The sequence below is a fragment of the Rhinatrema bivittatum genome, chromosome 17 (genome assembly GCF_901001135.1).
Source record: "Rhinatrema bivittatum chromosome 17, aRhiBiv1.1, whole genome shotgun sequence".
Classification (NCBI taxonomy): domain Eukaryota; kingdom Metazoa; phylum Chordata; class Amphibia; order Gymnophiona; family Rhinatrematidae; genus Rhinatrema; species Rhinatrema bivittatum.
The window spans coordinates 18,910,772-18,927,026 of record NC_042631.1 but is presented as its reverse complement, the minus strand read 5'-3'; the positions used below and the strand labels follow the sequence as shown (position 1 = coordinate 18,927,026).

The following is a 16,255-nucleotide window of genomic DNA, read 5'->3' as shown; positions in this document are numbered from 1 at the left end:
TCCTTTCCCTGTCTCTTTGGGTTGTGTTGTGATTGATCTTGAGTAGTTTGACTTTGTGTTTTGCTTTGTCCTGATGTTTTTAGCCTAACGATGTTGACTATTTCATTTTCAGAAGAAAATGATTGGGCAGGCCAGGACAGATCTTGGTTTGTCCATGACAATATGGGCTCCTGTTTTTGTTACATGCAACCCCGTGCAGTTTGGGGTCAGGGATGTGGGGTCATTTCTTCCCAATGGAACTTTCAAACCATAAGAACATAATAAATTACCATCAAGCCCAGCATCTTGTTTCCAACAGTGGCCAATCCAGGCTACAAGTACCTGGCTGGCAAGTACCCAGACACCAAGAAGATCCCATGCTACTGATGCTAGTAATAGCAGTGGCTATTCCCTAAGTCAACTTGATTAATAGCAGTTAATGGACTTCGCCTCCAAGAACGTATCCAAATTTTTTAAACCCAGCTAGACTAACTGTACTAACCACATCCTCTGGCAACAAATTCCTGAGCTTAATTGTTTAAGTGAAAAAGAATTTTCTCCAATTAGTTTAGATGTGCTATTTGCTAATGTCATGGAGTGCCCCCACAGAGTAAATAACTGATTCATATTTACCCGTTCTAGACCTCTCATGATTTTAAAGACCTCTATCATATCCCTCCTCAGCCATCTCTTCTCCAAGCTGAACAGCCCTAACCTCTTTAGCCTTTCCTCATAGGGGAGCTATTCCATCCCATTTATCATTTTGGTCGCCCTTCTCTGTACCTTCTCCATCACAACTATATCTTTTTTAAGACGCGGCAACCAGAATTGTACACAGTACTCAAGGTGCGGTCTCACCATGGAGCGATTGAGGCATTATGACATTTTCCATTTTATTCACCATTCTCCTCCTAATAATTCCTAACATTGTTAACTTTTTTGACTGCCATGGCAGACTGAGCTGAAGATTTCAATGTATTATCCATTGTGACGCCTAGATCTCTTTCCTGGGTGGTAGCTTCTAATATGGAACCTAACATCATGTAACTACTGCATGGGTAATGTTTTCCTGTATGCATCACCTTGCACTTGTCCACATGTCTGCAGGATGGGTAGCCTGAGTTAGGTATGGGTGTTGCGCTCAGGTGTATATCTTTATAATTGTGGTATAGTAGTTGAGGCCAATTTTGATTCCAACAGTTATTTGTTGATTTTGTTATTTGTGTGGATTTATTCAGTGTGAAGAGAGGGTGCGGGTGGCACAGTAATACCAGATGCCCATATTGTGAAGACTTTGACAGAGTAGGTACAACAAGAGAAAACAATTCAACTTTCCAATTATGACAAAGCCAAGAGAGACACCATAAAACCTGGGAGGGGGAAGTAGTGTAGGAGGGTAACCAGAGAGAGGAAACGAGCAGCAGAAAATGGACTGAGGTAAGAAGAGGGAATGGGAGGAACAAGAGAGGAATAAAAAGGAAGTAATATGGAGGATGGGTTTGAAAGGAAGATGACATAGTCTGATGCAGAGTGAGGGAAGATTACAGAACAGGAGTAAGATCATTAAAGAAGCAAAGAAGAAAATGAACAAATGTAGGGGGAGGCACGAGAAGAAATGGTGAAAAGGACAAGATCATGGAAGGCTTTAGAAGATGAGAGGGAGAAGCTAGGTGGGGCTACATATGAGTGTTAACCAGTTTGTCTTGTGCAGAACTGAAACCACTCTAGTAGTTTCCTGACAATATGGAACGTTTTGCCTGTAAATCCTAGCTGACAGTATAGAATGTTCTGCATATAAGTACTAGATGAAGGTATACAGTGGAGAACAGGTTATGAGCCTTAGCACTGATTTGAAACACAAAAATGTTCCAACTTTGAATAATATATATGAAAACATGATTAGAATTCTCAAATGAAAAAAAAAATGACAGATCTTCCAGCATTGTTGGCCTGTAAAAGCAGAGACAATTCAGAGGCTTGTGGCAAGCTTATAGTCTCATATTTATTGAAGGAAAAGCTTTTGAGGATGAGTGTTAAACTTATTATTATATTTGTTGGTTATAAATTTGGATTTTCTCAGTGCTCTTTCCCCATATTTCTGAAGATATATTTGCATATGTTGTCCTGATTTTTAGGCCCAACGTATACAGGTCTCATGGCATGGTTCCCTATGGATAGATTGAAAACCAGACCAGCCTAGTGTGCCTTTTGAGGACTAATTTGGTAGAAGCTTCCCTGCTCACCAAGCAGCTTCTTTTTCCCATTTCCTGAAATTAAATGTCTGTGACAGCTAGTGTTCCATAGACAAAGCCCAAGGACCATGACATACATAGAAGAAATACTGAAAGCGATAGTTATGACTATGAACCCGCCACTATTATTTTGAATTAAAAGGAGGATTATATTAAACCTTTTTAAAACTTGCAGGGACATTGTTGGACTGTGTGATGTGAGATTAATTGCTTTTTTTTTTTCTGTAATGGATACTCATATTTGTAGGCATCTGCAATGCAAATAATCATTTTATAAGGTACCAAGTATTATAATCAGAGCAAGCTTTCAAGATTCATTTGAAGTAATTACTTATGAAATTCAAATACAGAAAGTAATCTACACTTAAAAGGAGGATTAAATTAGTCTCTTAAAAAAAAAAAAATCTACTGCTTTGCCGTAGCAAATATAAAATTAGGTAAGTAGGAGAAGAGATTTGTTGGCCATTCTGAGCAACCTGAACAAGATTACTCAAGGTATCTGCACCTGGTCTGGCCACTTTTCTTGATGAAGTATCAGTGGGGTGAATTTGAGAGGTTTTACTCGCATCCAAACTGGCTGACTGCTTGTATGCATAGCACTGCAGAGCTCAGGAGTCATATTACAGCAGTCCGCTCTGATTATTATCAGGCCGATACAATACAGGGCGCGCAGCCGAGCGCACCGTTTAACCCAGCAGTTGGACACGCGCATCCCCACAACCCCTTATACTATAAGGGGTTTAGCGTGTCCCACCCACCCCACCCCCCCCCCCCACCCCCCCAACTAATAGCTCTCATCACAGGCAAATGCATATTGATGAGGCTATTAGCTATTCACCCCGTTACAAAAAAAAAATGTGCACCCGATCCGCACATTTTAGTGCTCAGAAATTAACGCCAGCCCAGAGCAGGTGTTAATTTCTGAGCAGCCCAAGAAAGTGTACAGAAAAGCAGATATTAAGTTGAATGAACCAAAAGGTTAAAAAAAAAAAAAAAAAAAAAAAGTGTTCCAGTGGTCAGTTTAGGGAACGGGACGCTCCATTAACGAGCGTCTTGTTTTCCTAACCCACTGACAGCATTCTCTCCTGGGCTTCTGCTGACAAGGAGGTGCTAAGGTTGCACAGTTCTCCCCAGTGCCTCCTTTTTAGCGTGACCCCCTCATTTAAATATTGTCGCGTGCCCAGGAGAAGAGGCTGAGCGCGCGTTAGGAAATCAGGCGCTCAACACTGAGCGCCCATTTTTTTGGGGGGGAGGGAGGGAGGGGGTTAGAGAGCAGGGGCAATGTAAAAAAAAAAAAAAACAAACAGAAAAGTGAAGGCTGGCCTCTTTATTTCAGCCCATTGTGCTGTGTGTTGAGGTTCAGAAACCCTGTCTGAACCTTCCCCCCCCCACCTTAAAGTCACCGGTGGGGGGGGGGGGAAGGCCGCTGCTGCTACCGTCATGACCCCTGATTTTGACAAAAGTAGCAGTGAAAGGATAGTATCAAAGGAACACTTCCCGTTCAGCAAGGGAAACTGAGATTGCCTGGGCAGACCGTCTGGAAATGGCGTTATAATTTGCATGGGAATGAAATTGCACTCACGGTAGTGCTAGCAGTTGCTGTAAACTAATGGGGAGATGGAGCTTTGTTTGGAGACATTTCTACACAGGATGCTAGGGGAGATGACTTCCTTCTTTAAATAAGGGTACGCCAGCAGCTGGGGAAGTACATGACAGCCAAGGCTTGTCCATTAGAAACTTGACCCTGCAACAGATCTGGAAGCTATGCCGAAGCTGTAACATAACTTGTCGGTTAAGCACGCCAAGTCGTCAGATGCCAGTGTTGGGGGGGGGGGGGAAGGCAGCAGGGAAATGACCTCATAATTTGGAATCTGTATCCTTTGATCATTGTCCATGCAGGAAAAGGAATGGAGTAACTGAGCACTAACCATGGCCCACTGCTATGATTAAGTAGAAATTAACAACAAGCAAGCTTAACTTTAATTTCTGAAGCCCGTTATGCTTCGTTTGCTTAATTACATAGGCTTGTTGTACAAATAACCAGAGAGAGTTTTGTATGCTTATTACAGCGTACTCTTTAGGGAGAACAACACGGATGACGCTGAGTGACTTGAGCTATTTAAGCACAGCGTGAAGATCACAAAATACTCAAGGCAGCCTCATCATGGCTCGATACAGATGCGATATAATGTTCTCTGCTTTATTCGCCCTGGCTTTTCTGATCATTCTTAACGTTCCATTTGCTTTTTTGCCTGCCACCACACACCCGAGTGAAGGATTTTGATGTATTGTCCACAAGGACTCCTAGGTCCTTTTTCTGAGTGGTAACTTCTAATACAGAACTCAGCATTACATATCTGGGATTATTTTTCTCTGTGCATCACTTTTCTAAATTAAACTTCATGTGCCATTTGGATGCCCTAGTCTCCAAGTCCTGCAAAGATCCCTCTGCAGTTCATCACAATCTGCTGCTGTTTTAATATTTTGATCGCTTCACTTGTTCTCTTTTCTCGATCATTTATGAATTTATTAAACAGCACCAGTCTTCATACAGATCCCTGTGGTATTCCATTAATGACCTTTCTCCATTTAGTTCTGCTCTCTGGTTTCTCTGCTTTAACCAGTTACCAATTCACAATAGGACACTGTCTCCTGTCTTATGACTTTATAATTTCTTGAGGAATCTCTTGTGGGGGACTTTGTTAAATGCCTTCTGATAGTCCAAATACACTATATCTAGTAGCTTATCTTTATATGTTTTACACCTTCAAAAAAAATCTAATATTTGTAAGGCAAGACTTTCCTTTGCTAAAACCATGTTGACTTTCCCCGTTGAGCCATGTCTATATGGCCAGAAATTTAATTTTTAAGAATAGCCGCTACCATTTGCCTAGCACCGACATCAGGCTCATCAGTCTGTAGTTTTCCAGATCACAGTTTGTATTGTACACAGTTTTGAAAAGTGTTTTTGAAAATCGGTATATTAAACATTTATTTATTTAGCCATTTTATGTACCGTCGTTCCAAATAAAGATCACAACGGTTTTCGACATAACGTACATACTATACATGGACAATTACATTGACTTTAATGAGGTCAAACAGCATACACATTAAAGACTGACACGTACTTGGGATAAGGTATTTGGAACAGAGGACAGGTTCTTAATGGCATTGCCATTAAACACCTGAACACACTGCTCTGTGTTCAGGTGATTTTAAGTTAGGTTATAGCCATTTTGAAATAACCACGTTTTTAGATCACGTTTGAATTTCTTTGTGTACCATTATCTTTTTAAAAATCGGTGTTGTCCAGTCTACAGGAACTGGGGCTGTTTTAAATAAGTTACAGATTACTAATAGTAGGTTTCTAATTTCATGTTTGAGTTTTTTTTTCAGAACTTCAGAGTGAATCCATTTGGTCCTGGTGGTTTATCCTTGTTTTAGTTTGATCTGTTATATCTTTCATCATCACAGAGATTTTCTTTAGTTGCTTAGAATTATTGCCATCACAGAATGTTTTTGGTGTGTGTGTCCCCGTAGCATCCTTCTCTGTTAAAGACCAAGGCAAATAATTTGATTTCTGCTATTTTGTCATCATCCCTGAGCACCATTATTACCTTTGGGTAATAATGGTGCTCAGTCCAGGCATGGCTATCTGATCAAGTGTTTGGTAAGCACATGCCTGGCCCAACTACATCTGGTCATGGGATGTTATAGGGGCTTGGTTATTCTGAGATGTGTGGCTTTATGCTATTTATTTGTATTTTTTATGTATATTTTGTGTTCATACCTTGCTTTGTTGCCTGAGATATCTAATGCAAATAAATAAATATAGAGGAATCGAGCATTGCATCTTAGTGTCGTATGATCACAGGAACCATGGAAAGGAACTACTTTGATCTTGAGAGTGTAAAAGGTTCAGTCGTTGTGTGGCTTGGTGCTTTTTTATTTTTTCATAGTTTCATACCTGTTTGTTTTATAGTTAGGCACATGGCACTTCTTTTACCCTTAAATCTATTGTCAGAGATACCTGAAAAAGCAGTAACAAAGCGGTGCAGCTTGTGGCTGTTTCCTTTGGTTACTGGAGTGGGACGAGGATAGGTAGTGCTGGGCAGACTAGATAGGCCGTGTGGCCTTTATCTGCCATCATGTTTCCAAAAAAAGGCTATGATACCAGTCTCATGTTTATAGTGTTCAAGCAGAAGATACAAGGAACGACACACATCCCTCAGTACAGTCCATAGATGGGCTTAAAGCTGTTTTACAGTCAGAGTAGTCCTAAGAGAGCCTCCATGAGACTTTGAAGGGAGGGAGGCTGTAACTGACTTTCTCTGTCCTATTACTATAGGGGAAAAATCGCTTAACTCACTCTGTCTGCCAGGTCTTATAAGATGATAATCAGCTAAGAAAATCTTTGTGGTGCTAATAATTCCCCAAACAGAATGTGTAGAGTATTATAGAATTCATTATTGTCTCTCAAAAAAAAAACCCTTTTCATTGATTTAATTCAGCAAGACAAAAGTATACTGTCTTCCTTTGAAGGCAGATTGCATATTTTTGTGAACACAAAACCCAGAGAGATCATTCTTTAATAAAATGATCATTTGGTATGGTAATGACCACTTTTGTACAGTGCGTTACGCATGTGAGCCACAAAATTATCACCTGGAACAGCACAATAGAATGTTTAAGGAATTCTTATAAAACAGTGACAACGCGGCTAAATGATTTGTATTTACTATTCTTCCTACTGAGAAGCAATTGCAATGCCAGCTGTGATGGAAATTGATTGTTTAACATTTCTTTTCTTTCTGTTTGTTTTTCTTTAGCAATTTATGTGACTGTGTTGCTTTGCTGACCTCCTACAACACTCTAGCGATAGAAATATGGCCGCAAATCCATTTTCAGTGATGCATTCACTCACTGTTAACATAAGAATGTTTGGGGAAAAACAGAGCACACGGCAACACACATTGGCACACAGCAGCCAGTAAAAGACAAAGGAGTGTATTTTCAAAGGGGTTGCACGTATAAAAGTAGCGTGCATCTTAGCAATTTTCAAAAGCCCAATTACACAAGTAAAACCTTTTGAAAATTCAGCCCTATGGAGTACATTTTTAAATGTGATGCGCTCGCAAAACCAGCAGTTTTCAAAAGCCCATTTACAGACGTAAAACCTTATGAAAATTACCTCCTCAGCCATTAGTTTGCCAAATCTGTAGATTGAAAAAAAAAAAATTATTCATAGGAATAAATCTCAATGAGTCAAGAGCCTAATGTCCTCCGAGCCAGCCTAAATATCTCTGTGCAGTATGAGAATAATGCCACAGGCAAGATCTTTAGATATTTGGCTTTTTATACATTAAAAGGTTTCCATTACAGTTATATATATATATATTTTTTTTTTTTTTAAGAATAGAGACCTCAGAGCCCAATTAACTAAAAGAATGCTACAGTGCGCAAGGAAGTCCAGACCTTTTGCCTTTCAGCACCGGTCACATTTTGCAGCTTTGTTTGCCGGATAGCACAGCACTTGCTGATCGGTCTAGCTGATTCATGGTTTTCTGGAATACGCTTCCGAGACATTAACATGATGCAGCCACTCCAAATGTTTCATTTGAGCCCAAGGTGTATTCTATGTGTGTTAAATCACTGACTGACTAAAGTAGGATTTAACATAAATATAAGACACCTTGATTTATTTATTTATTTATTTAAAGTCTTTTCTATACCGTCGCTAAGTTATATACCATCGCAACGGTTTACATGTAGGCACATAAGTTTGGAGTAAGTGTACTATAGTACATTCTAACAGGTGCCATTACATTTCGGTTACATTAAATCATAAAAATAAGTACAAATGTTTAGTGATGTAGGTTCTGGCCAGGTGTACCTAGAAGGTACTTTTACAGGTTAAAAAAATCACATTTACTGTGTTATATTATTGCATTTATTGTGTACTCAATTTGTTAAAATATTGTAATGCACATTTATGAGAATAGTGCTGTGTGCCGGTGCTCTTCTGTTTATTCCAGTGTATTTTCTATTCTCCGGTCTCTTTATAAAAGGCTTGTTTAAAAAGCCATGTCTTTAGACTTCTCTTGAATGTTTTGGGGTCTCTCTGTAATCTGATCTCCAAAGGCATTTGTGATATTTCTGTCACAGGCACGGTAGAAGTTGTCCGTGTTCGTTGTTTGTAAGATGTCTGAGCTGTTGGGGAGGAAATAAAATGCACCTTTCACCAAGGTGTTTTCCTGTCTGGCACAGAGTTCAGACACAGGATTGGATGTTTCTTTTCCCGTGTTATCCTTTTTGTCAGAATTTTCAGTAGGTGGTGATCACTGCTGGGAGACTAACTTCTGCCACCTGCTGTTCCCTTTCGTGTAGGCGGATCTGAACTGCAACATTCAAGATGACGCAGGAGCCTTTTATGGCGTAACCAGTCAGTATGAGAGCTCAGAGAACATGACAATCACCTGCTCCACCAAAGTCTGCTCATTTGGAAAGCAAGTAGTAGAAAAAGTAGAGGTATGAAAACAAAAACAAAGGGGATTTGGCTGTCACGTTCTGCATTTGTGCACTCTTTCCTAAGACAGGGTGTATAAGTGCGGTCTTCCACTGTTCTGTGCATCGTTCTATTTTTTTTTTCTCCCTGTTTCAAATGCCTTTGCAATTTCTCTAGTAGGTTTTCTTCATGTCAGTCTTAGGAGGGGCTATCCTTGGTTTGGGCTAGTTCATATTATTTTGTTACGACATTGCTGTGAAAAAAAAAACCTATCCTATATTCTTTGGCACTGCACGGTACTTTTAGCTAACTTCATTTGCACTTGAAGAAATGTGTCCAAAAAGAAGGTGTATAACACAAAAAAATTGGGTTTTCTTCTCATTGCAAATACTGAAAAAGAAAAATGAGAATACCTAATCTGGCTACAAGGATTCTTTTGAAAGCCCAAGAAGTGTCTGAATCTTGGATAGGATTTTGGAATCTCAAGATGGCATCTACTATAAATACAGCATCTTACCTTTGGCTAAAACGATCACCAGTAAATGTGTCGCGTGTTGCTTTGATAAAGAACGGGCATCGTGAGCTACAATTCCTGGAGAAATGAACACAGAAGTAAAAATAAATTAAAAATTAAAAATAGTAGTAAGGCGATACCTGCATATTGGACTAACTGAATGCTTTTCTTAACTAACTTTCAGGAGCTGTGCTCCCTTCTTCAGGTAAAACAAAATGATATAAAAGCACAAGATACATTTTTATCTGAATTGCATAATTAATAGTTCCACACTTCTCCTAGAAAGTAAATAACCTAAGACCAGAAAGCAAGCATATTGGAAGGGGAAGACAGTTGTGCTGTACAGACGGTTTCCAGGGATATGTCATTTTAAAAAGAAAAAGATATTTAAAAAAAAAAAATAATAATAATTCTATTGAACCCAAGCTCCTGAAAACACTAGTTGGCTTTTCTGATCAGCTAGAGCAGGATTTTCCAAACATGGTTCCCGCAACCCTCAACCAGGCTCGATTCACAGAATATACAGATCTGCTCGGTGCTTTAACCAAATATGTGCAGGAATAGCTTTTGAATGTTTGATGTGGATATCCAAGCACAAAACATACACCAGGCTGAGAGATTAAGTATAGCAGACCCTGATTAGAGTAATTTGTAGCTGAGACGCTGCAACATTTTTATTTTTGAAGCTGTTTTAACTTGCCATCTAGAGTTCAACTTACCTATGTTTGAAGGTTTTTTTTGGTGTTTTTTTTAATTTCTATATATCAGAAAGTGGTAGTTATGGGCATCCTGAACATATTGGGGCGGATTTTAAAAGGGCTATGCGCGTAACCGCGAATACCCGTTCCTGCGCGCGCTGAGCCTATTTTGCATAGGCCCCGGGATGCGCGTATGTCCCGGGGCTTGGAAAAAAGGGGCGGGGATAGGGTGGGACCGAGGCCTCCGGCGCAGTGGCCGTGCTGAGGGGATCGCGCGCCGGCACTCGGCCGAAGTGCGCAACCTACGCACGCCCGAAGGCAGGCGCAACTTATTTAACAGAGGTCGGGGGGTGGCTTAGGTAGGGGAAGGGAGCGGCCTAGGAGGGAACAGGGAAAGCCATTGGGGCTCCCCTAGGGTTCAGCGCACGCAAGGTTCACAAGTGTGTGCACATGTTATAAAATCGGGCGAACATTTGTGCGCGCCGGGTTGCTCATGCATCTTAAAATCCAGCCCATTGTGTCTAGGGTGATGTCAATTTGACTTCCAAAAAAAAAAAGCAACCAAGAAAAAACTTCCATGAGTTTTACAACATGGAATGCATTTGTCTTGAAAAATAAAATATAACCAACTTCACTGATTATCGTAAACTATAAAACTAATCAGACCTGATTTATTGAGAATTTTAACCTGGACACAAAATGGAAGATTTGCTCTGAGTGCAATAAGGTTCAGACCTTTCAGTTTTGATTGCAAGGCATTGGATTGGATGGAGGAAGTCTTTCTCCTGGAAATGTACGGTCCTTGATTTAAATGATTAAAATGTTCCTGTCTCCTGCTTCATTTAGAATCATGAAAGACACCTCAAGACCAATACATTTTTATTTTACAGCAGCAGTAAATATTACCCTTTGGGCAGAGCATCGATTAAAATCCTCCCACCTGTCACTTCTCCAGTCGGGGTACTAACAGGCAGTAGTAATTCCTTCTTCGTGCATAATAATTACGAAAGCGACATGTTATAGTATTTCTGTTGGAACAGTGCAGGTGATCACAGTGCGATAGCCTAGAACTCGGTGGCGGAGTTAGGTTTTTGCTTGTAGGTTCCATCTCCCTGCCTTCCTAGTGTAAAGGGTTGGATATGGCTTGGGGGGCAGTGAGGGCAGCAGGTGGGCTGATGCAGCCAAGAACCGCCCGGCGCTGCCAGGGATGTGGAACTCTGCTTCTCTCAATGGGACGAATATATATTGTATCTTAACAGGGCGGGCGATGAGGGTGCTGTGACCCGGGCCCACTGAAACAGTTTTGCAACTCTCAGAACTTTGCCACCTCCTCAATTTTGCTGCCATAGGCACAGGTTATAGTAGATCGGCATGGAAATCTGGGCAAGTTCAAACTATCTTAAGAATTTAAAAAAAAAAAAAAAAAAATTCAGAATGATTTAAAATAAGACCTGGGTGTAAAGAAAAAAAAAAAGCACCTGCAGAAGGAAAAGAATATTAACTGTGGTGTTTTTTATGTATTGGTGTGTTTAATAAATGCCTTTGTGAACAAAGAACAAACATTTATTTATTTTGCATTTAGACGGAATATGCAAGGTTTGAAAATGGCCGATTTGTGTACAGAATAAACCGCTCTCCTATGTGTGAATATATGATCAACTTCATTCACAAGCTTAAACACTTACCAGAGAAATATATGATGAACAGTGTATTGGAAAATTTTACAATCTTGTTGGTAAGGCTTACTATTTATTTGTCTTTGATCTAGTAAATGTTGGGGCACACTTTTTCTTTTATCAAGTCCTGTATACTGCTATCGTGCTGCAGACTGCTAAAAAAAACAAACAAACAATAAAATGAATCAGAAATGTATTCAAACGCATTTGCGGAGCTCTTGCCTACTGAGTTGGATTAAATGGTGGCCCCCGACTCTTCCTTGGAAAGAACTGGGCCGGCTTTTGGCAGGGATGGCTGCAACATGATTTGGGTTGATGCTGTACACAGCTGCCCTGGAAGGAGGCCTGGCCCCCACCCTAGGGGGAAAACTTGCTGAATGAAAATTAGTGCCAGGCAATTATGCCTACAAAATTAACAGATAAAGATACTACTTCAACTGTGGTAGAGTGAATTTCAAAAACTTGATGGCACCTGGGAATGAAGTGATGCAAAACAAACAAAGAATGGAAAAGTAGAACAGAAATTAAAAAAAAAAAAATACTGATACTCATGCCATTACACTATTTCTATAAAACAGTAATTTTTTAAAATAATTCTTTGTCCAGCAATATTCATCCTGCCCCTTTAGTCTTCATACTTCTTGAGAGCCAGCTCCTACTGGAGCTGAGACACTGTGAACCTTATTAATTTGCAACTACCAGGAAGAAAATCCCAATACTCTTTAACTTCCTTCTTTCCCCTCCCCCAAATATAACACCACCGTCACAATGACTATGTAACTATCCTTGGCCAAGGGCCACAGATTTTTGTGTTAGCTCATGTCAAAACTCAGTCCAGCTGCGCTCTGGCCAGTAGATGTCACTGTTGAGTAGTGGCTAGGGCCCTTTCCCACCTGGTGGAAGGAGGAGGAGGAGGAGCGTGGAGGTTGCTGTGAATGCCTGCCCCCAGCATACCTGGCCGTTGCTGGCCCCAAGAGGCAGAAGCCAGGTTTGGAAAGCAAACCCATTTTTCCTTCTTGGCAACACACAGCACTGCCTTTGAGCCATCAGGCGAGGCCCCAGTACACAAACAGGGGGTACATGATGGCAGGAAAAAGACCAATTGATCCATCCAATATGCCCGGTTATTCCTGTCCAGTCCTGTGTACCCGTTTATTCCTGGCTACCCTGCTAAGCATATAAGCCAGCTGCCAACTGTGGACTGTGACCGTGTATCAGATATCACTTATTTATGTATTTACTTAATTATATAATCTGCCTTTCAGGCACTTCAAAGCAGATTACCATCCAGGATAGATTTTGTTGTTTCCTCTTTGGTATTCTACCTGCTTGGTTATAAGAGCATACAAGACCCCCCCTATTGAGCTGACACCCAGCACTCCTTTCTTCCTTGGTGGGAATCTGAATAGCCATCGATACTATTGCGACCAAACATTGTGTCTCCTAGTTCCCCTGCCAGATAGATCCTAGCTATGTGAGCACCTGTGTTTCCCCTAGGACCTCTAGATTTTACTGAGCTTGTAACCTACCAGAGAGACCCAGCTCTCTTGAGTGCCTGTGTTTCCACGAGAACTTATAAACACTTAACTGCAATTGCAGGCCATGGCTTTCTCAGTCTCCTGCTTGTTTCACTTCTCTTTCCTTTTTGTACCTGCCTAGCCTTTGATAGATACCTTTTTTTTTTTTTTTTAATTTATTATTATTATAATCCTTATCATCAGTATTGCTAAATGTGTCCCTTTCTTTCCAAAGGTGGTAACAAACAGAGATACACAGGAAACCCTCCTCTGCATGGCGTGTGTATTTGAAGTTTCAAACAGTGAACACGGAGCACAGCATCACATTTACAGGCTTGTAAAGGAATGAGCAGCGATTACACATGTATAGACACGCTAAGGATTTCATTATTGAAACGGACTGTAAACCTCAACTCAAAAGTGGCAGTGCCTCTGGCCCACCTTTTCACCCACGTTTTGTTTTTTTAAACCCTGTCTCGGTGAAGTCTTTTTAATGTTTATATATGAATTGTAGCTGTGAAATTCTGTTACAGTTGTAAAGATTTATTTTTTTTTCTAAAATTAGTTGTCCTTGAAATTCGCATATACAAGTCGGTCTACAGAAAAAAAAAACAAACTGACTAACAAGCTTCAAGCTTGCTGTGGGTGCCCATTTCAAATAGGTCCTCAATTCTGTAAAACTCCTGCACAGCACAAATATGTGGGAATAATTCAGCCTACGGCATTTTTCTCAACACTAATTCTGTCCACAGACTTTTACATGCCTTTTAGAAATGTTCTCTCTGAAGCTGGGTAGAAAAATACAAATGTTATTTACTAAGTTATTTTCCTTTAATGAAACTTTTTTTTTTTTCCTGTTTGAAACCAAATGTTAAATAGCTCAATATGCTGGACGGAAATGGAAAGGTCCTACAGCAAAACCAATTTCAGAGTTTTATTTTCCTTAAACACTTAAGCTAACCCTTTTTACTCTGTTAAACTATTTTTAACCAGGTACTGCCCCTTGTGCTTCATACATCTTGTGTATTTAAGCAGCTGTACTGTACTAAGATATGTAGAGAAAAAGATGGCTGACTTCAGCAATAACTAGGCAAATACTAAAAGTTTAGACTTTTAATGCTTGTTGTCTTTCATGTGCTCATATTTTATATGGACAAGTAGCATTTTCTGTGGAGCAGAATAGAAAATGTCCAGCACTGAAATCCATTTCTAACACTACAGAGAGGAAAACCAGTTGCAATTAATGAGGCCTTGCCAATACCCTGCAGGCTAGCCACGTGGCTGATGGGATGTTTGTGGAAGTTTACCAGCCTTAATTAGCTTAAAACCAGCTGGAAATGTAATCGGTGCTGTAACGGAAGAGGAGGTGTGTGTTTGTTTTTATTGTGAATTGGTGCGAGCATTGTGGCATTTCAGCCTTTTTTGAGCTGGTCCATAGTATTCCAGCCTAGGGGGTTAATTCTGCATCACCCACAGGTTTACAGAAGACCTGCAGCTTTTCGCAACCCTAAGCAGTGGTTTATGTGATAATCTTCCTTTTCATTTAGACTGCCCAGGATAGAGACATCTGTCCATCCCAACTATTGCCAAGTTATAATATTGACTACAGAGCTTTAAAGATCAACACCTAACACACCTGTAGGCAGCATTGGTGATAACTTGGGAAGATGCGTTGACAGACATGGTTTCAAGTGCCCAGGCTCTGAGATAACATGACTCATATTCTCAGGGGGCGTGTTAAACATTTCAAGGATAATTTTCAAAGCCATTTCTGTGGGTAAACCCGCAGCTGGTTTGTTATAAAATTGTTTACACGGGTAAACTTATGCGGCGTGTGGCATGTGTGTGCACATAAGTTTACTCGGACTAAACGGAGGTATTTCCCAGGGGTGGAGTTGGGGATGGAGCAGGCATTTAGACTTCACACGCACACTTTCTGGGTTTTCGAAAGCATATATGTTAAACTTCCTGAACCTTTACTGTGCACGGATTAGCATATGTAACTTTTCCTTGGGTAGCTTTTGGTGGGATAACTCTCAAAGCGAGTTTCCACGTGTAAGTTTGTTTTGAAAATTGGTGCCACTTATCCGTGTGTTTGCTGGCAAATTTATGCGGACTATTACAAAATGAACCCGTTCATGGCTTAGTCACTTTTTTTGTTTTGTTTTACAGAAGTGGCAATTAAAATCGGCCTATATTTTCTTCAAGCACTGATAAAGGTGGTAAAGATGGCACAGGTAACTGCTGTGGTCTTACCATCTTGTTCATACTTTGACATATGTCAAAACGTCTACTGAAAAAGATCAGTAAGACCAAGTTATTGCTTCTTACCGATGGGCACACATGTCCTTCGATGATGTTGTTAAAAGCCAATGGTAATTGCTTCCAGAATGCCATGCACACTCTGCTTTATTAACAAGTTGTGCTTTATCTAGTCACTTATTTCCACTTCTGTCACCTCACCCTGTCACACTTCCTTCCTAGAGCAGTCATTTTTCTGTATACTCCAATATTTCCGGCTGCTTGGCCCCCAGGATGTTACAGTTTTATTCGCCTTTTACTCGTTTAAAGTTGTCACTGTGTAGTATTTTAACTTTGTGTTCCGATTCCAAAGAGTGAATGAGGTTCAGAAATGTTCATCCCGTTTTTAATAAAGCACCCACAGGCCAGAAAAGGATGGGGAAAATTAGGAACAGTGTAGCCCCCTGTGACCCAAAGAGCATTCTCCTTCGTTTCATTTACGATTCGTGTCTCGACTGGTATTCTTTCCAGGAGAGAGGTTTGCACCTCCTTCCCTTCACCTTCAACTTTCTCACTCTAGCAGTTTCAAATCTAGTCTGTCTGCTTTTAAACTGCAAGATGAGTTGTCTTCAGTGGTTACAGGTCATGCCTTTAAAAGCAGATTGAAATGTGCTGTAGAGAAAGTTGCGGAAGGACTTTGCTGTATTAATCTGAGGAAAAATAGCCTTGCTTCTCTTGCATACTTTGAAAAATGTTGCTGCTGTTACATATTATTCAATATATTGTCTCTCGTTTTGAACATGTTGCTCTTCTAGTATTTGTCTTACTCAGTAACAGTCCCGGTAGAGCAGCTGTTTTTCCTGAGAGGTG

General features: G+C 40.4%; 1 protein-coding gene across 8 annotated transcripts in view; it reads left to right on the top strand.

Annotated features, from left to right (window-relative positions):
* Window positions 1–14,261, top strand: part of TEAD1 (TEA domain transcription factor 1) — a 216,623-nt gene extending 202,362 nt beyond the window's left edge. For all 8 annotated transcript variants that reach the window (XM_029582126.1, XM_029582129.1, XM_029582123.1 and 5 more), the window contains 3 exons: window positions 8,622–8,762; window positions 11,534–11,686; window positions 13,380–14,261. In XM_029582126.1, coding sequence (XP_029437986.1) covers window positions 8,622–8,762; window positions 11,534–11,686; window positions 13,380–13,493 — 408 coding nt within the window. In that variant the 3' untranslated portion in view covers window positions 13,494–14,261. The remainder of the gene's footprint in view (window positions 1–8,621; window positions 8,763–11,533; window positions 11,687–13,379) is intronic.
* Window positions 14,262–16,255: the final 1,994 nt, after the last annotated feature.